The sequence below is a fragment of the Coenobita brevimanus genome, chromosome 58, assembly GCF_032717465.1.
Source record: "Coenobita brevimanus isolate Jiangsu-jjx chromosome 58, ASM3271746v2, whole genome shotgun sequence".
Classification (NCBI taxonomy): domain Eukaryota; kingdom Metazoa; phylum Arthropoda; class Malacostraca; order Decapoda; family Coenobitidae; genus Coenobita; species Coenobita brevimanus.
In genome coordinates this window covers 30,336,136-30,354,983 of record NC_137011.1, presented here as the reverse complement: position 1 = coordinate 30,354,983, position 18,848 = coordinate 30,336,136, and the positions used below count along the sequence as shown (strand labels likewise).

General features: G+C 45.1%; 1 protein-coding gene across 1 annotated transcript in view; it reads right to left on the bottom strand.

The window, feature by feature from the left end:
• The window catches only part of LOC145402717 (uncharacterized), a 66,298-nt gene that overhangs the window by 9,672 nt on the left and 37,778 nt on the right, over positions 1 to 18,848 (bottom strand). The window contains exons 3-7 of the mRNA XM_080274685.1: positions 17,052 to 17,153; positions 7,686 to 7,814; positions 6,449 to 6,599; positions 4,512 to 4,684; positions 1,602 to 3,407 (exon numbers count right to left, since the gene is read on the bottom strand). Coding sequence (XP_080130811.1) covers positions 1,602 to 3,407; positions 4,512 to 4,684; positions 6,449 to 6,599; positions 7,686 to 7,814; positions 17,052 to 17,153 — 2,361 coding nt within the window. The remainder of the gene's footprint in view (positions 1 to 1,601; positions 3,408 to 4,511; positions 4,685 to 6,448; positions 6,600 to 7,685; positions 7,815 to 17,051; positions 17,154 to 18,848) is intronic.

Genomic DNA, 18,848 nt, shown 5'->3' with positions numbered 1-18,848 from the left:
TACATGGATGATCCTGCGAGATGAAACCAGGGTTCTTGAAGCTTGACGTATGTGTATGACTGAGTGCCTGGCGTATTTTACTGAGCATGTTTTTAATTGTTCTCTCACTTTTATCGCTGCTCTCTTTCGCTGTTTCTGGATGAGGATCATCAATCACATTATCCTCAGGCTGAAAAAAATGATAATGACGAAGGTGATCATAGAGAGAAAAATTCAAGATAACAGCAAGAGAATGAACGGAAAAAAAAATTGTATGGGAAGAGAACAAGTTAGGGTGAGTGAAATACTATAAGAGAAACTCATGACAGACCAGGGTGAGGGAAGCAGACACCCCCAGGTGGTTTCAACTTAGCCGGGTTACTCTCTTAACCTGTCTGGTGGCCCTCCATCCTAATGTGATGACGGCCGCCAGCTACTGCATACATATAAAATAACTAAGCAGGCTCGGAGGGCCACAAGATCGTTATATACAGCGCTACTGATAATTATGGTGGCATTATTTCCATATAATGAAATAACATAACATGCAATACTATAACCACCTGATGCCAAACACGTCGCTATAATGCACTTTAATCAACAGGAGTCATGACCATCCCAGGAAGAGTGGACAATATCATTTTGTCGTCTGAATGTTGAGGTATGCAAGGCTAGATTTTGATTTTGAAAACTTTACATTTATATATATATATATATATATATATATATATATATATATATATATATATATATATATATATATATGCATATCTAATCTATCTATTTCTATTTATATGTACTATTGCGGCCAGTTGTAGTTATCCACGCTCCTCCAGCCATCCTGTGACTGTGGCAGCGCAGCAGTTACTTGCTATACATTTCTATTAAGCCCCTGAAGGTCAAGACTTACTTTAACATGTAAAACTGAAGTACAGTAACATCAACAGAGAGCATACAGACTCTGAAAAAATGATTATATTAAAATTTTAATAATGCAGTTTCGCTTACATTACAGTCGGACAACGAACAGACATAAAAGCGTAGATTTGGCTCCCCTCCCCGGTTTCCACTAGATCTGAACCTTTCAGACACCCCGAGTGAGCTACGTCAAAGGGTTCATTTGTTGCCATTAGCGGGAGGGAGAGTGAATGTTGGAATGCTACTGAATATTGAAGACGTAAAGAGCTTAAGGGTAATGCTGGGGGTAAAGCACTGAATTATTCAATCCTTTTTTTCACACACACACAAACACACACCTCGATACGATTATTATCCATATCTCCCCCTTGGAACTTGCTTTGATTTATGATGGAGTGGTATTTTATGTATGATTTTCTATACGTCGGATATTGATGTAAGAAGGAACTGAGGTGTTTTTGAAAAAGTAAAAGCATTTGGCGAACGAAACTTATTTTGACTCAATGTTCCACGAGAGAGATCCATTTAAAGAGAGAGAGAGAGAGAGAGAGAGAGAGAGAGAGAAATTTCCTGTTTTTCGATTTTGCACATCCCTCTGAAAGTGTGGAAACAGTTTTGGATGATGAAGATGCCAAACAAAAAAGTTAGAGAAGAATCTAAATACATAGGTACGCAAGTGTGGATAGTGTGATGTAGCCACATACCTGACTGTGGTGTGTGTGCGGGTGGTGGCGCGTTGGGTCTGCGGGGGCGTGGCAGGGATGCATGGAGGCAGTGTGAAGCCAGAAGGCGGTCTAGAGCGCGGGGTGACTCGCACACGCCGGAGTCGCTGCTGGAGGCAGAATCCCTGTTGTTGGGTGGGGGCTTGTGTGCGGGCACGGAGGAGGACCGCCGCAGGATGCACGACGCCCCGCTTTCGTCCGTGCTTAGGCTGTGGTCCGGTGTTACGCTCAGCGCCTCGCCATCTGTGCTGTCGTGCCGCAGGTCGCAACCGCTGTCCGTCGCCGCCTCCGAGTTGAGACGAGTATCTCTCCGCCGCAGTGACGATGTGGGCGCCTGGCGGCGTGTGGGCGTAGCCGTGGGTGTGGTGGCAGGAGACGACGGCCACGTCTCCCGAGGGCGAGAGTCTGCCGAGGTGGAGCGGCGTGGCGCCAGCGTGACTGTGCGTGAGGATGGCGCCACAGACTGAGAACGGCCGTAGCGGCTCTCTGGTATGCTGAGGGAGCGGCTGCGGTCCTGAGGGCCCCGCCCTGCCTCGCAAGGCACCAAGGCAGCGGGTGGCGAGGGGCCCATGGGCAGGTAGTGCGGGTCCGAGGTTGGGGGCGCCATGGCCATGTAGTGTTCCTCACCCCCTGTCCCCTCACCCGCCCCCTCCACGCACACGGGCGAGGTGGGGGTGTGGGTCGGTGGGGCAGAGGTAGGGTGGGGTGTGGCGGGGCTAACTGGGGTTGGGGTGGACTGGGTGGAGGGAGTGGTAGTAGGGGTGGGCTGGGCCAGGATTGGCGTGGGGCGGGACAAGGAGTTTGTCCGAACGTCCCGCACATTTTCATACAACGGTAGGCTGGCAGCAAAGTCCAGGTTGGCATAGTTGGCGTGAGGGGCGGGGCCAGGGGTGGTTTCGGGGCGGGGAGGCGGTGTGGGCGGGGGTGTGGGTGGTGGTGTGGGTGCCCGAGGCTTGCCAGTTTTCTTCCTCTTGTTGACGACGGCGTATAGCGCGGCAGTGTCCTGAGGTGGGGGTGGCTGTGGCGGCGTGGGAGGTGCAGGCGGGTGGCGGAGGATGGTGCCAGTGTGGGCGTCCAGCACTGGCATGCGCCCTTGCCCATCCACCCGCAGCTGCCCACTCTCGCCCTCCCGCCGCCCACACACCAGTGACCCCGCCCATCCCAGCACTTGGCCACAGCTGGGTGCCGCTCCCACACCCTCGCACCACGTCCCGCTGCCGTCATCGCCTGCACCGTCCACTGCTGTCACGCCCACACCGTCCTGCACTGCCAGTCGCCGAGGAGTGTCGTAATGAGCGGCGGCAGTAGCAGCGGCGGTGTTGGGCAGCCTGGGTGGCGGTGGCACGTCGTAGTTGTCGAGGGGGTTGAAGGCGGGGCGGGGCGGGGTGGTGACGTTGAGGCCAGTGGGCTCTAAGGGGTGGTGGGACAGCCAGCAGGGCTGGTGGTTGTGGGCGCCGAGGGGGCGGGGGTGGTCGTACAGGGACTCTGGGGTCGGCGAGGGGGCCGCCACCCCCTCCCATGACCCCCGGGCCCACGTGGCCGGCCACCACGATGTGTCGTCGGGGTCGTGTGAGGGGGCGGTGACGCTTTGGCTCTGGCAGGAGGCGCGGCGGCTCCAAGGCGGCCAGGCGGCGTCAGGTGGGTCCGGGTGTGGCAGGGGCATGGGGTCCCGGGGCGTGGTGGCCTGCGTGGCTTCAGAGGCAGCCAGCGACAGGGTATCACTGCTCAGGTCAGTCACGCTCACCTCACGCAGCCACGACACCTCTGCACGACTCTCTGCACGCTGACCTGCAGGGGAAGAAACACCAGACTGGATTATAGGAACAGAGAAACAACACCAGAAGTATCTACAAATGGGTCTCAGTCAATGTACATGCAAAAAAAATCATCAGTCAACTGTCATCAGAGACTGGTTTGTTGCTCGCACTGTATTTTTTTCTTTCACTATTCAGTTTGATTTGACTGAGAAGCGTTCGGTAACTACGAGTAAATGCAAACTTTTATTCCATAATGTACATGCAATATACTGTACACAACTACAGTGTGGCTCTAAAGTGTTTACAAATACGTCCCCTTCTCTCTTAAGCCGGGGTGTGGCTGAACACTATGTGTCATGAAATGTGTGAGCCAATATGGTCAAAAAACGGTATCGTGTTTATCATGCTGTACATCCGAGTGACCTAGCTACCATATCGTTAAATACCAGTGAGTTTTGAGCTAACAGCACATTTATGTTTGGCTTAGGAAAGAATTATAGGATATCTAATTACTGTACCTGACCATTAGTTTTGATGTCCTACTGTAGATTATGTCATGTTCTGCTTGGATAAAATATAAAAGTGTCAGTGGCTATTGCTACCTCTGGAAAAGGATAAAATTACATCCCTCCTAAAACTGATCATAATCTGATAAGAGGTGATCATGTGAAACATGTGTGCAAGTGTAATTCAGTGAAACCTGAGTGCAAGATTATCCAAGTGAAACCCGTAAGACTTGGTGAAACCTGAGTGTATTGATGATCCAATGAAACGCATGTGCAACTGATACACTGAAACCTTTTGAAATCTTTGTGAAAAATTCTCCTGGAGCACGGTCATCCCAGTGAAAAGTTTGTGTAAAACTGTCCCCGTGTGCAAGCTTATCTCAATGACAGCCATAAGAGACTCAATGAAACTTGTGTGCCTTTCTGTGAAACGCATATGCCCTCCAGCGTAGTTTGTTCCTTCTTGTGAAACGTGTGTGCCTTGCAGTGGAACGTGTGCGCAAGAGGCTGCTAGTGAAACTTGTTTGCAAGGGTAAGTGCCACACTGAAGCCTACAACAAAATGTTTGTGTGTAATTACAGCATCACACAAGAACGATCCAATGCAACAATGATGGAAAAGTAGCCCACCTGGCCCCTGCTGCGGCCTGTGGCGGGGTTTGGCCAGGAGTCCCCGCGCGCCCTGATCTAAGGCGTGGGTGACGGCGTGGGGCGCGTCTGAGAGTGCCACATGAACCCCCGTCCACCGTCCACACCTCGTACCGCCCTCCCACACCACACGCCCGTCAACCACACCGTACCGCCTGTGGAGGAGACAGGGGAGGAGGATGCTGAGAGGGCAGTGGAAGGGAGGAATATAATAAGGGACATGATGAAGGGTAATGCTCTAGGAGGAAAGTGGAGAGATTCGAGAGGGGAAAGGTAGAGGCAAAAGAAAGGAGGAGAGTGATGAGAGGGGAGCGGAGGAAAAATAAAAGACAAGACGAGTAAAACATCATATGAAAGCAGACGGACGTATGGGCAAAGGAAAGTAGAATGATAGGGGAAAGGGAAGGAGTCTATCAGAAAAGACGTGAGAGAAGTGAATGGGGAAGGCAAAGGCATAAGAGGGGATGAAAGGAAGCGACAGATGGATAGAGACGTGAAAGAGGAGCGTGAGAGTAGACATGAGAGACACAGGAGGAATGGCGAGAAGAATGAGAGGTTACGGGAAACGAGGGAAGCGACACGAGGGAGAAGGTAAGAGAACTGAAAAGGGACAGGAGAAAAGTGTGAGCGAGAGAAGAAAAGGTAAAGAAGACGGCAGGCTACACTACATGTAATGGAAACGACAAGAAACAGGAAGAGGAAAAATGCAAGGGTAATACAGGTGTGGCGATGAGACTGATACCAGGGGAGGATGAGGAATCAGGGGAAGTAATGCGACGGGAGATAAGCATGTGATGAGAGGGTTGGGGAATTGTTATGAGAAACAAAATGACAATGGAAAAAACTGGAAGGTAAAGAACATCAGGGAACGAGATAATGCCGTAAATGTGAGAATGTCGCGCCCACCCGGGATAAACTGTGAGACTGGGCGTCTGGCAAAAGACTGAGAAGATAGAAAAGGCAAAGAATGAATAAATGGGAGAGATATTTAAATACAGAAGCGGGGGAAGGACAAGACAGTGTAGGAATACTATGTAGATGAAAGTTCAACAGAAGCAGCATCACCATGACCTTTTTTCTCATCTAAGGATGAGGTGAGTTGAGGTCCAGAGAGCAAGGAAAGTGAAATTATGAAAAACAGAGAAAATTTAGAGCATTCGCAGTGAAACAAGTTTGGCTAAAGAAATTCTGCGAAAGAGAAATGTCCAACAATTAATATCTGGAATGGAACGAAGAAGCAAAAATGACAAGGCAGGATCCTGGAAGAGACGAGAAAATTGAAAAGTAAGCGACTGTGGTAGAAATAATGACAGTGATGAGAGAGGGTGTTATGGGCATGATGGGGTGCAATGGTGAGGAATGCCGGGTGATAGTAAGGCAGGGAATATTAGGTAAATAAAGGAGGACATGAATTATCTAAGATCGAACATATTATTTCACGCACACACTCGAGGGTATCAGGAGAAACTGGCAACTCAGATAAAGTGTCTTTGTAGTTTACTCTCGTTTCCCCATACGATTCTGTTTTTTTCTACGGCCAAACTTCCACCACTGAAAGGGTTAACAAAGGCTATTTCTTTCCCTTCTACTTTGATAATGCTTTCCTATGCAGAATTAAATCGTCTCAAAACAGGCATAAGAAATCAAGCTGACGTTGTTCTTAGGGTGAAGGTGTCAATCACAGGCATTACACAGTTCCTCATAACACAGTACACCGCTAAGACCCTCAAGCAACTCCATCAGGCTCACTTTCTTCCTCGCTTCTCTTTATGACACATGTATGCACACAGCCGCAAGCATGCACACACACACACACACACACACACACACACACACACACACACACACACTCTCTCTCTCTCTCTCTCACTCTCTCTTTCTCTCTCTCTCGTCCACTCTCTGTCAGCACGTCCGTGTACCTGAGATCGTGTGTGGACCATGCAGCCAGCAGGCGTGGTGGTGTGCCGGTGGTGAGGCAGAAGCGGTAGTCCCTCACGTGCAGCCGTGCCGGGCCCGCTGCAACACGAGACCTGGCCGGCACCTGCAAAACCTGCACCAGGAACTGTTGATCTGTTGCCGCAAGAAAAACCATAAAAGTGAAGGAGTAACAAAGGGGCGTAACTCAGTGCTGTACAGTTAATTTGTTAATGTTGACCCTTGCCTTATCTGAAACGTGAACCCGGTGGACTGCAGGCTCAAGTTACCCTTCTCCAAGTCCACCATCTTCTTTTCAGGATATAGGGAAATGAGAGGTATTTGTATAACAAGGCAATGGAGCTGCCTGATTATATCGTTGCCACCACATGAAGGCGACCCTCTCCATCACCACATCGACCCCTCTCTCTCCAGGTTGTATCTTTTAATCTTTCATTCCCTAACCTGTATTGCCTGCAGCTCTTACCAATTTCTGTCTTTTCTGGGGTTAGAATGTGTTGGCTGGGCGGTAGGGGTGGGCTGACCATGGGACGAGGGTGGGTTGATTGTGGGGTGAGAGAGGGTTAGCGGCGGTGTAAGGGTAGGTTAGTCTGGATACAGTCAAGTGAGGGAGGCTTAAACAAGCAATCAAAGAGCCGAAACTGAATCATGTTGCACGCGGTTTGGTATATTACCAAAGTTTCAATTAGGTAAAGTACTGCAATTTCGAAGAGGCTAAAATAACTTACGTAAACTTAAATTATGAAGGAAAATTGTTACTATATTTGGGGAGACATAGCACTGCAAATTCTACAACACTTGCTTGACATGAATTTTACGTCTTCATCGTTAACATTCTTAGGTCTCTAGGAGAACGAAAGAGGAAAAATGTATTACAATAGTTTTTTACTACTACTACTACTACTACTACTGCTGCTGCTGCTACTGCTACAACTACTACTACTGCTGCTATTGCTAATAATAATAATAATCATAATAATAATCATCATCATCATCATCATCATCATCATCATAATAATAATAATAATAGTAAAACGTACTTGGTTCTGCATTCAGTTTGGGCTTTATAGCATCTTGAATCAAACCTAATACTTCTACACAAACACATATGAGAAAAGCTACACAAAGCTATTCCTGTGCGAATTGAAGAGAACCTACGAGTAACTACGACACAGATGAAACTGTTAAAGAGCTGGTACCAAGTGGAGGCAAATGTGGTACCTTGGCCTAGCGTGGATGTCATCTTAACCTGCCACTGCAACAGCCGCTCCTTAGTGTCGAAGGCCACCACCAGAGTGACATCCTTGCACACCAGCCCAAGCGTGTGGCTCTCCTTGTCTAGCGTGAACCCTGAAAAGGAAGGTGACCTTGTAATACGCTCTGTCGTGTGTGTGTGTGTGTGTGTGTGTGTGTGTGTGTGTGTGTGTGTGTGTGTGTGTGTGTGTGTGTGTGTGTGTGTGTGTGTGTGTGTGTGTGTGTGTGTGTGTGTGTGTGTGTGTGTGTGTGTGTGTGTGTGTGTGTGTGTGTGTGTGTGTGTGTGTGTGTGTGTGTGTGTGTGTGTGTGTGTGTGTGTGTGTGTGTGTGTGTGTGTGTGTGTGTGTGTGTGTGTGTGTGTGTGTGTGTGTGTGTGTGTGTGTGTGTGTGTGTGTGTGTGTGTGTGTGTGTGTGTGTGTGTGTGTGTGTGTGTGTGTGTGTGTGTGTGTGTGTGTGTGTGTGTGTGTGTGTGTGTGTGTGTGTGTGTGTGTGTGTGTGTGTGTGTGTGTGTGTGTGTGTGTGTGTGTGTGTGTGTGTGTGTGTGTGTGTGTGTGTGTGTGTGTGTGTGTGTGTGTGTGTGTGTGTGTGTGTGTGTGTGTGTGTGTGTGTGTGTGTGTGTGTGTGTGTGTGTGTGTGTGTGTGTGTGTGTGTGTGTGTGTGTGTGTGTGTGTGTGTGTGTGTGTGTGTGTGTGTGTGTGTGTGTGTGTGTGTGTGTGTGTGTGTGTGTGTGTGTGTGTGTGTGTGTGTGTGATTTGGGTACAAACTTGATAATCCGTTCCCTGAGTCCCAGCAGTCCTTTTGCGTGTCACTCAGCTTCAAACGTCACCACTAAGCGCTAATACCCACCGTCCATACTGAATACATGCTTGAGATTTCTCTTTGAGGACTGGTGTGATAGTATGGGTGTATGATAGGGAGCTTATCGAAAATTATTATTTTTATTATTATTTTTAATGAAATTCAAGTACACCAGCATGGGATCACATTCGCGTCCTTTCAAACTGCACATCACTCCTCTGACCACCTGACCACCGCCTCCTCATAGCATCAGTTCTTGCAACATACGACACGTCTTCTTATGACAACTTGGCAAAAACACTGACACACGATATTTCACTTGCAACACACACTCACACTCGCAACGCACACTAACACTTGCAACACACATTAACACTTGCAATACACTAACACTTGCAACACACACTAACACTTGCAACACACTCACACTTGGAACACAAACAACACTTGCAGCACACACCAACACTTGCAACACACACTAACACTTGCAATACACTCCAACACCTGCAACACACTAACATCTGAAACACACCAACACTTGCAACACACTAACATTTGCAACACACCAACACTTGCAACACACCAACACTTGCAACACACACCAACACCTGCAACACACTGACCCTTGCAACACACAGAGGCACCTGCAAAACATTGAGATACTTGCAACACACTGACGCTTGCAAAAATACGGAAATATTAGGGAAGAAATGTATACGTTTTCTACAACTGCAAAATCAAAAACATCATCTCTGCACACAGGTTACTCTCAACACTCAATCATGCACTCTGTCTACCAGTAACACCCAGACTCTATTTAATTTTTTGTTCACGGTCAATTATGCACTCTTAATTTAATATTTATACTCTTACTTCACCTTTTCGTCATCATTCAGTTCCGACCTTAATATATCTGTATTAGCCACTAGCAAGCAAATCTGCACTCAATCCACCTTCCGCACTCAACTCAGTACTCAGCTTACCAGACACGTAATTCTGCACTCAGCTGACTCAGAGCATTCAGTCTAATGCCAAAATTCAGTTCTACACTCAACTTACTCTAAGCGTCTGACTCTGTACTCAATATATTATCGACAATGATGTTATCACTCATTATGCCACTACCCCTCAACTCAGTACTGAACACCAACGCTTAACTCTGCACTCAATCTACCGTTAACACTAAACTCTGCACCCAATCAACAGTCAGCACTAAACTTTGCACTCAATCTATCATCAACAATAACCTCTGCACTCAATCTACCATCAACTTTTAACTCTGCACTCAATCTACCGTCAACACTGACCCCAGCACTCAATCTACCGTTAACACAAAAATCGCTACTCAGTTTACCCTCAACGCTATATTCTGCACTCAACTTAACATCAGTTCTTAAATCAGCACTCTGCTTTGCACTCAATCCACCGTCAGCATTCTAACTCTGCACTCGATTTCCTGTCAACTCTCAGTCTGCACGCAGCACGCAACAAATATACAACTCCTACAGCGCAAGCAAATAATACAAGCAAACTTTTATGGTGGAAAACGTGACACACAAAATAAAACACAGGCAACGCTATGCTGTTGCAACCCTCCACCTGACCACGCACATTACCCCCCCCCTCCCCGCACACCTAACCAAGAGCTTAACAGTCCTCACCCCCCCCCCCCCGTATAACACAGAGACATTAAAACTTAATAACAGCACTCTCCTCTGACTTTGTCAGGTGGAAGGTATAACCTGGGCCCTTGAGATTCCTTGCACAGGTCACATTGAAATCTCTGAGAAAATTCTTTTTTCTTCTTACTTTTTCATTATTCAAAGAAAAACAAAACTATTTAAGACAAAACATTCTACCTATCAAAAGGCACCAGTTCACTAAAAAATACAACTATGTGATATTTCATTACTCTATAGTAAAACTCTTTCTGAGTTCTGGCCCGGAAACAATATCTCTACGCCCGCCCAACTCTACGGACGGACACCAGTGATAACAGCACCCTCCTCTGACTTTGTCAGGTGGAGGGCAAAAATATACTGGCATCGTACTCTCATGACCCTCCTTCTCTCAAATGGCGCGCGCACACACACACACACACACACACACACACACACACACACACACACACACACACACACACACACACACACACACAGGTAGGGAAAGTTTCAACAATCAAGACACAACATTGTTTCCTGGCGTCTCAAGTTTTGCAATCAAGGCTTATTCGTACCCTGGCGCCTCTGGTGGTTGTCCTGCCCTGCCCTGCCCACTTCAGCGTCCTGGGGTGTCCTAGATGACCAGGTTTGATCTAGGGCATTTCTGAATGGCCTGCTGTGACCTGGAGTGTTCTTGGATGATTTTATATGGTTGAGGAGGTCTTGTGTGTCCTTACCTCATGTGTCCTGCCTTGTCCTGTACACTCGGTAAAAAAAGTATCGGTGCATAGAGGGTTCGATGTCTTCCGAAAATATTCACTCACGTGCTGGCTGTGTGGGAGGGTTGGTAACTTGTTATGCCTGGCTGTAGCAGGTTCAGAAGGTTTATTTATATTTTAGCGAGGGGATACCTCAGATGACGTTATATGACACCTCCCAACACGTCGGACACAAATAGTTCATAGACTTTCGTACCGTGATCCAAAATGTTTCGTCAATGTTGTGCACCGATACTTTTTTACCGAGTGTACATTTCAGGATCCCGGGATGACCAGGTGTGTCCTGGGGTGTCATACTGTGTCTTAGGATAGTCCTGTGTGTCCTAAATATTCAGAGTGATAGTGTGTTCTGATTCTTCTGACAGTGTAAATGACCTAATTAATCCAGTGTCTTCAATTTTCAGATAGACCTAGTGATTAGAGCATTGTGTTTAACCCAGTGAGTCCCAATTAACCTAGTGTGTTCTAATTCATCCACCAGCACCTCCACCACCACCATCATAATCTGCCTGAGCCTGTCTACTGCAGGACAAATAAATTTCCCATCTTTTTCCACTTTCAATTGTTGGTTATTAGCCTGTTCCATCCAGTCCTAGCGAATCTCCGAATCTCATCTCACCACCTTGTCCTCCGTCTGCCTCTTCCTCCCACTTCATCTCCGGACTGCCACTCAGTTACCCTGGCGGTTCATCTGCTAACTGTTCTACGAAGGACGTGACCTGTCCACATCCATGTATGATATTTTAATGTAGTGGTTATATTATCTACTATCGTTTGTTCCAATATCCGGGAAGCTCTCATTTTATAACTCCATATGACCCCTCACATGATCCTCTCCATTCCTCTCTGAGTACTCCCAAGTTTACGTTCCCAGGATTTTGTTAGACTCCACGTTTCTGATCCATAAGTTAGAACCGAAAGGACACAATGATTATACAATCGTCTCTTGTGAAGTTTTAATTAATTTACTGTGTCGGTATTTACTTCAACCATCTAAACTGTGGGTATCTAATTTGCATTAGCAAGCTAAATTCTGTTGCCTGCCTTCTCCCGCACTATTAAAAGGAGGTTTTGTGGTTTCCTTAGGATTATCCTCTCACTTTCGCTTCTGACATCTAGCGATGATTGACCTCACCATTCTGTAGTCGCTTCCTAACATTTACCCTGCTCACTGTACTGCATTTGTCAGTGAGAATGAAACCTATCTCATTTTTTGCTTTATCATTTGGTCCCTTCAAAGTCCACTTCCTACATTCTTCCTTATGAAAGAACGTGTTCAACAGCAAACTTCACTGGCATGTCAGCTCCGCATTTCGAATGCCTATTCAAAGATATCCTGGTGCAGACTCAACTACTTGTTTCTTGCCAAATCTGCATTACAGTCTCCCATCACAAACGTATACTGGGTTTTGTGTTTATTCATTGCTTCCTCCACATCTTCAGGAAAATATTCTGCTTCCTCACTGTCATAAGCTCATGTTTGTGCACAGACTTTGATTAACTTCATCCAGTACCTCTTATTTAGTTTTATTATCAGGTCTGCTACTTACCATATATACTGAAAAATTATTTAATGTTGCCATTCAAGTATTTGCTGGCCACAAATCCTACACCATGTTTCATCTTTCCTCGTTTACCTCTGCAGCACAGCATGTGGTCAAATGAACCCATTATGATCAAATTAACCCAATGTGATCGAGTTAGTCCAGTATGACCTAATTACCCCTGAGTGTCTAAACCCAGTGAGTCCTAATAAAACCTGGCCTCTATTCCGGTGTTCTAATTAATCTAGTGTGCTCTAATTAACCCACGAATATAACTAACTTAGTGTGTTCTAATTAAAGGAGTGTGATCTAATTACTCAGAACGTTCTAAGTAATTATCCCAATGTTTAAATTAACCTAGCGTTATAATTAACCTATGTACTGATCCACCAGCGTGTTCCAATTAACCATGTGTATTCTGATTTACTCAGTGTGTGCTAATTAACCAAGCGTGTTTTAATTATTTAATTAACCAGTACACTCTAAGTGTTAATTAACCCAGAGCTTTAAATAACCCAAGTGTTCTAATTAACCAGTATTGTATTTACTCGGTGTGCTAAATAATCCAGAGTGCATTAATTAACTCAGTGTTTTATGTAACCCAGTCTGTGATAACTGACCAATTAAGATCATTTTAACCTAGTGTGATGGGTATTAACCTATGTGTGTTACTATCACCCCAGCGTGTTCTAGTTCTCCCAGTGATTAAATAATACAATATGTTCTAATTAACCCTGTGTGTTTTAACTCAGTGCATTCTAAGTGACCGAGTGTGTTAGACCAATTCACTGTGTTCTAACTAATCCAGTGGGTTCTAACTAACTCTTTTTCTTCTGCTGACCCAGTGTGTTGACTCTGTGTTAAAATGCCTCCATGGGCTGTATCTGACGCAGTGTATTCTGCACGTCTACCATGATTTTGTGTGATCTTAGAAATGTAGTGTGACCTGAGTTTTGTGTGACCTGAATAATGCAGTATGACCTTAGTACGGCCTAGGAATATGAAGCATCACCTAGTACGACCTTAGAAATGATATGACCTTGTATGGCTTGTGTAATGCAGTATGCCCTAGTATGACCTGAGTAAAAATGCATGAACTGAGTGACGTAGTATGATCATAGTAATGTAACTTGATCTAGTATGATCTAAGGTGTGTGTATGACCCACTACGACCTTATTTGCGAAGTAGGGCCTAGTATGACCTGAGTAATGTAGTGTGTCCCTCATGAACTAGTGTGCCATATTATATCTTGGCGTCTTCTGTTGGTTGACTCCTGTTACTTTCAGTCGGTTTTATTCGACTTATGGAAAGACCTTCTGTAGTGAAAAGGTCAAAGGCTCTACAAGGAAGACAGGAAAGCTACAAAACAAAGTGTTATCGCACTTACTGGGAGGGTAACAGTAATGAAAACAGGCAGGCACAAACAGCCAGGAAAACAACAAATGGCCTTGGCATCGGATGTATCGTACAGTATGCCAGTGACAACAGACCGCGGCAAAGTAATGTCAGAGGGATCGGCACCTGCATATAACATTACGTGTTGAATTTCACATTTACTATTTTGTTACCTATCTGTACGACCTACTTTAAATCTTTTAATGCACATGTAAGTAAATACCAAGGTGGTTGTCATCCCAGAGGGCATTAGCCGGGAGTGCTGTACGCAGCAGAATTAACATACTCGTCACTAATATGTTCTCCCCGTGGTATGGAAGGGTACATGATGTATATAATCACTGTACATGGAAACAACAACTATGAGGAACAATTACTTTGAGTCTGTATGATTTCCCAAGTTTCAAAAAACTAGCCAAATCATGAAAAAAGTCTCTCTATCTATAGCCAGACGCCTGAATCCCGTTAGGGGTGGCCACAAACAATTTGCCTACATGCTGCCCTGTCCCCTGCCATTTCGCTGCCCTCCCCCTTACATGCTTCCTCTCTCGTATACCTCTCTACTTCATCCCTCTATCTCATCCTCGGTCTCCCTCTCGCTCTCCCCCTCTCCTACTCACTCACATACACTTTCCTACGTAGTCTCTCGCTCTCCATCCTCTTCACATGGCCAAACCACCTCAATGTATTTCTCATAACGCTTTCTATCACATCCATATCCACACCACATTTTCATTACCCTTTCAAGTTAGGTATATAAATCAACAATAAGCAGTGTTATTCATGGCGCGAACGGATATAATGAACCCTATTATCATAATTTTCTAGTTATTTAATAATATAAACAGAAAACTAACTATCAATCAGTTCCAAGTAAAAGGAACTGTTTCTAAAGTTATGTGTTGCTCCCGTAGAGTTATTTTTAGGGGACGACTCCAGACTGCTTTCACGTATAACCAGTGGGAGCTTTTTCATCTTCTTTGTTTACTTGATGGCCCAAATACTGTATATGCGTCTTTTCAGTTCTGCTGGGCGATATCTAAAGCGTTGCATGGCAGGTTCAGGTACCATTATCAATGTCTATACTTCATTGCTAATTCAGTTTCTACTTCGACTGCCACATCCATCGCCAAACCACCACATTGAGCGGTCCCTTCAGCACCTAAGACACCGCCAAGTGTTTTTAGTAGTGTTATTTACAGACCACCGGGTATACTGTATAACCCCCTTATTTAGAAGTATTATCCCTATGGCCTAAATACAGTTCTCTGAGGGACGACAAAAACATTAAGAATACATCTGGAGGTTGTCACAATGAAATAAAGAGTAGGACACAGAAGTAAAAACGTTAAAGGGCTTGTGTACGTGGGGGCGAGGAACATACAAAAGTGATGCAGGAGGTGAAGGGTACGTTGGGTGTTACTGGCGAGCTAAATTGTCCTGCTAAGGGAGAGTTCGAAGAAGATTATATCTCCAGACACACCCACTGTTTTCTAATGTGTGTGTGTGTGTGTGTGTGTGTGTGTGTGTGTGTGTGTGTGTGTGTGTGTGTGTGTGTGTGTGTGTGTGTGTGTGTGTGTGTGTGTGTGTGTGACAAAGGAACCACACGCACCACAGCTTCTGACTTACTCTGCCTTGATTGTCCTTGTGTAACGCTGGCGAAGTTGATTGTGTGTGTGTGTGTGTGTGTGTGTGTGTGTGTGTGTGTGTGTGTGTGTGTGTGTGTGTGTGTGTGTGTGTGTGTGTGTGTGTGTGTGTGTGTGTGTGTGTGTGTGTGTGTGTGTGTGTGTGTGTGTGTGTGTGTGTGTGTGTGTGTGTGTGTGTGTGTGTGTGTGTGTGTGTGTGTTCATGTCTTGGTATTAAACAGTATATCCTACGAGAGGCCATATTATGTCACGAAGTACTGTTCTTCAGCCGTACTTTGAACACCGTGCTTCGGAATGACTGAGTGTAGTGACGCAATGACTATGACGCCCTTCCTCAAACCTGACAGAAAGGTCTAATCCCCTTCAGCTTAACTCTTGGTGAAGAGACGTCAGACTGGAGTGCTGATGTGGCTAATTACCAAGGAGATTCATTCTGGTGTGATAACTAGCGCTCGTCGATTTTCATATCACTGGGTCTTAGTATGCAAGCAATAGGAGTGGCCCAGCTCCATCAGATGAAAATAAACCAACTATAATTACCTCACCTATCAAGGTACTCAAACGCTTTACACTTCAGACTCTGTTTGTCCGCTTGTCAGTCTGTATGCATTTCTATCTGTCTGCAGAATGAAAAAAAAAAATGCATGAATCGCGAAGGTATAACAGTGTTCATCGTAACCCATGAAAAATTTTTGGTTATGTTAGTATTACAACCAAAAGTTCACCTACACTCCCCGAACAAGAGTACTCTTTGTCATCCTTTCCTATTCTGTACCTCATATTGCCATCTACCTTCCATCCCCACAGCTGGAAGGAAAGTGTCGGCTACCTGTTGACTGTTAGAGACAATTAAAGGACAACAAGAAGGTGGTGCTTTATAGGTTATACCAGAGTTAAAAGAAAAAGTCTCTGGGCGGAACAGTGTGTCACAAGGATGATATCAAATGACTAAATTTCTGGTTAAATCAAACATAAACTCATCACACACACACACACACACACACACACACACACACACACACACACACACACACACACACACAAGATAATAGCCTGGTAGCCCAAAACAGAACTCTTTATAAGTGTTAACCTCTTCAGTACGGCATCTTTGTACAATATTCATGCTTCCACCAGACGATTTTATCAATCTTGGAGAACTTGTCTTAGCTGGAGGGATTAAATAAAGCCTTCACCAATCCCTCCACTATGATAAAACTCTCCAAAACTGAAAAATCGCTAGTTGGCAGTGTAAGAGGCTAAAAGCAGACTGGTCTATCTATACTGTGCCCACTTTTAACTAGGCGTGAAATTCCCCTCTCTCCATCTTGAAAACTGAGCTATAAGAAGAGATTAACACTGGAATATGGTATTGTTAGACACTGTTAGTTACTAAGAAATGGTATGAACAAGGTACATGCCCATAACATTCTCTTATTCTGCCATTAAGCTACGGGAAAAAGGCTGCACAGGGACAACTCTCTGCGCCTGGACAATGTAAATGAAGCGTACCTGTTTCTAAGGCCAGGACATTCTGCAGCGCCAGTGATGCTTTGGTGGCGGCGCCCTTGGCTCGGTCTCGGCTGTCTCTGTACAACTGCAGCTGCAACACATCTGCAATACGGAGAAGCAATTAGACTCACGCAAAAGACACGCAAATGGGCACATGCACAATAACAATCGCCCTCTCGTTGACTTAGATTTCATAACACCACTTCCTCAGCGATTTACTTTGCAAATTATAGTAGGTTTATTTTTCGCCTGACGGAACAAAGTTACTCCCACAACTTCAACACCAATATGTGGTGCCATGAAATTCGATAAACCTTAGTTAAGAGATAATAATTAGTCCCCTTGGTTAATACAGTCGGCTTGTTTTTCGCCCATGAAACTGGTCACCCCTACATCTTGAATACAAGGTCGTGGTTACATGAATTTCAATATGCCATAAAGTCGGACTTAGTCTGCTTCGTAACTATACAAATCAACCCTCCAATCTGGCCCATCAACTGAGCTGAGAGGAGCCAGCGACATGGCAGGGAGAAAAAACTTCTTTGTAAACCTTCATAACCGTAGTAATGATATCAGTACAAACCACGACGTTATTACACACACACACACACACACACACACACACACACACACACACACACACACACACACACACACATATATATATATATATATATATATATATATATATATATATATATATATATATATATAAAGAAAATAATTGGGTATACGAGATAAATCACTATGGAAGAAGTGCTTTTACGTCTTTCACATCGAGAATATTACCAAATATTTGAATACTTATGTCGATAAGAAAATGTCAGACACCTGAATGTACCCAGTCTGAAAATGATATAATAAACTTTTTTTTGCAGTTACATTTCGTCATTTTTTCGTGTTTTTAATCTCCAAAGAACACACACACACACACACACACACACACACACACACACACACACACACACACAGAATGAGAGGACTGTGTAGGGCGGACACTTGGGCAGGACGCTAGGAGAGAGAGAGAGAGAGAGAGAGATGGCGTGGGGGTGCAGGTGTACTAGGATGATGGAAGTGTGTTTAGGGGACAGAACTGAGCAGATGAGTGAGTGAAGTGCAACAATGAGGTGGACATACATGGGTGTGCGGGAGTGCGAAGAGGTGTGTGGGGTGTGGAGGTATGTGGGAAGGAGGTGGGGGTGTGAGATGTAAGTAAGGGTGAGAACGGCGTGGCTACGGGTGTTATTTCTTCCAATACATTTTTTGTTTCTATTTTTCTCTCCTATATTTTTTAAATCGTTTAACTGTTTTCACACACACTTCCTCACCTTTTTTCCACCCACTTCCCGTTACTTTTTGCTTTCTTTTATTTTTCTTAACTTTCTTTTTCCTTCTCTTTTCTTTCCTCCATACTGTAGTAATTTCTCTTCTGTCTTCTCTTACGTCTTTTCTCTTAATTCCTTTTTCGTTCACTTCGTTTTACTAACCACATACTCCACTTCCTCTCCACCTTTTCAGGTTACACTATGGTAGTCTCTTTTTCTCCTTTCACACTATCCTATAAAATGTCCACACCAGCTTTTCTATACTGCGTGGTGTCGTTTCTATCTTTTCCTTGCCGGCTCCGGCTGGAGGGTTTGGAGGGAGGGGCGAGGGATAGCCTTCTTCTTTGTTATCCTAATCTCATTCTAGTAGTTAAGTTACTCCTGCAGGAGCTGCCAGTATGGGCCAACAGGCCTACTGCAGTTATTTTCTCTTCTTATGTTCTTCATTTCTCTCTACTCCCATCTCCCGTCT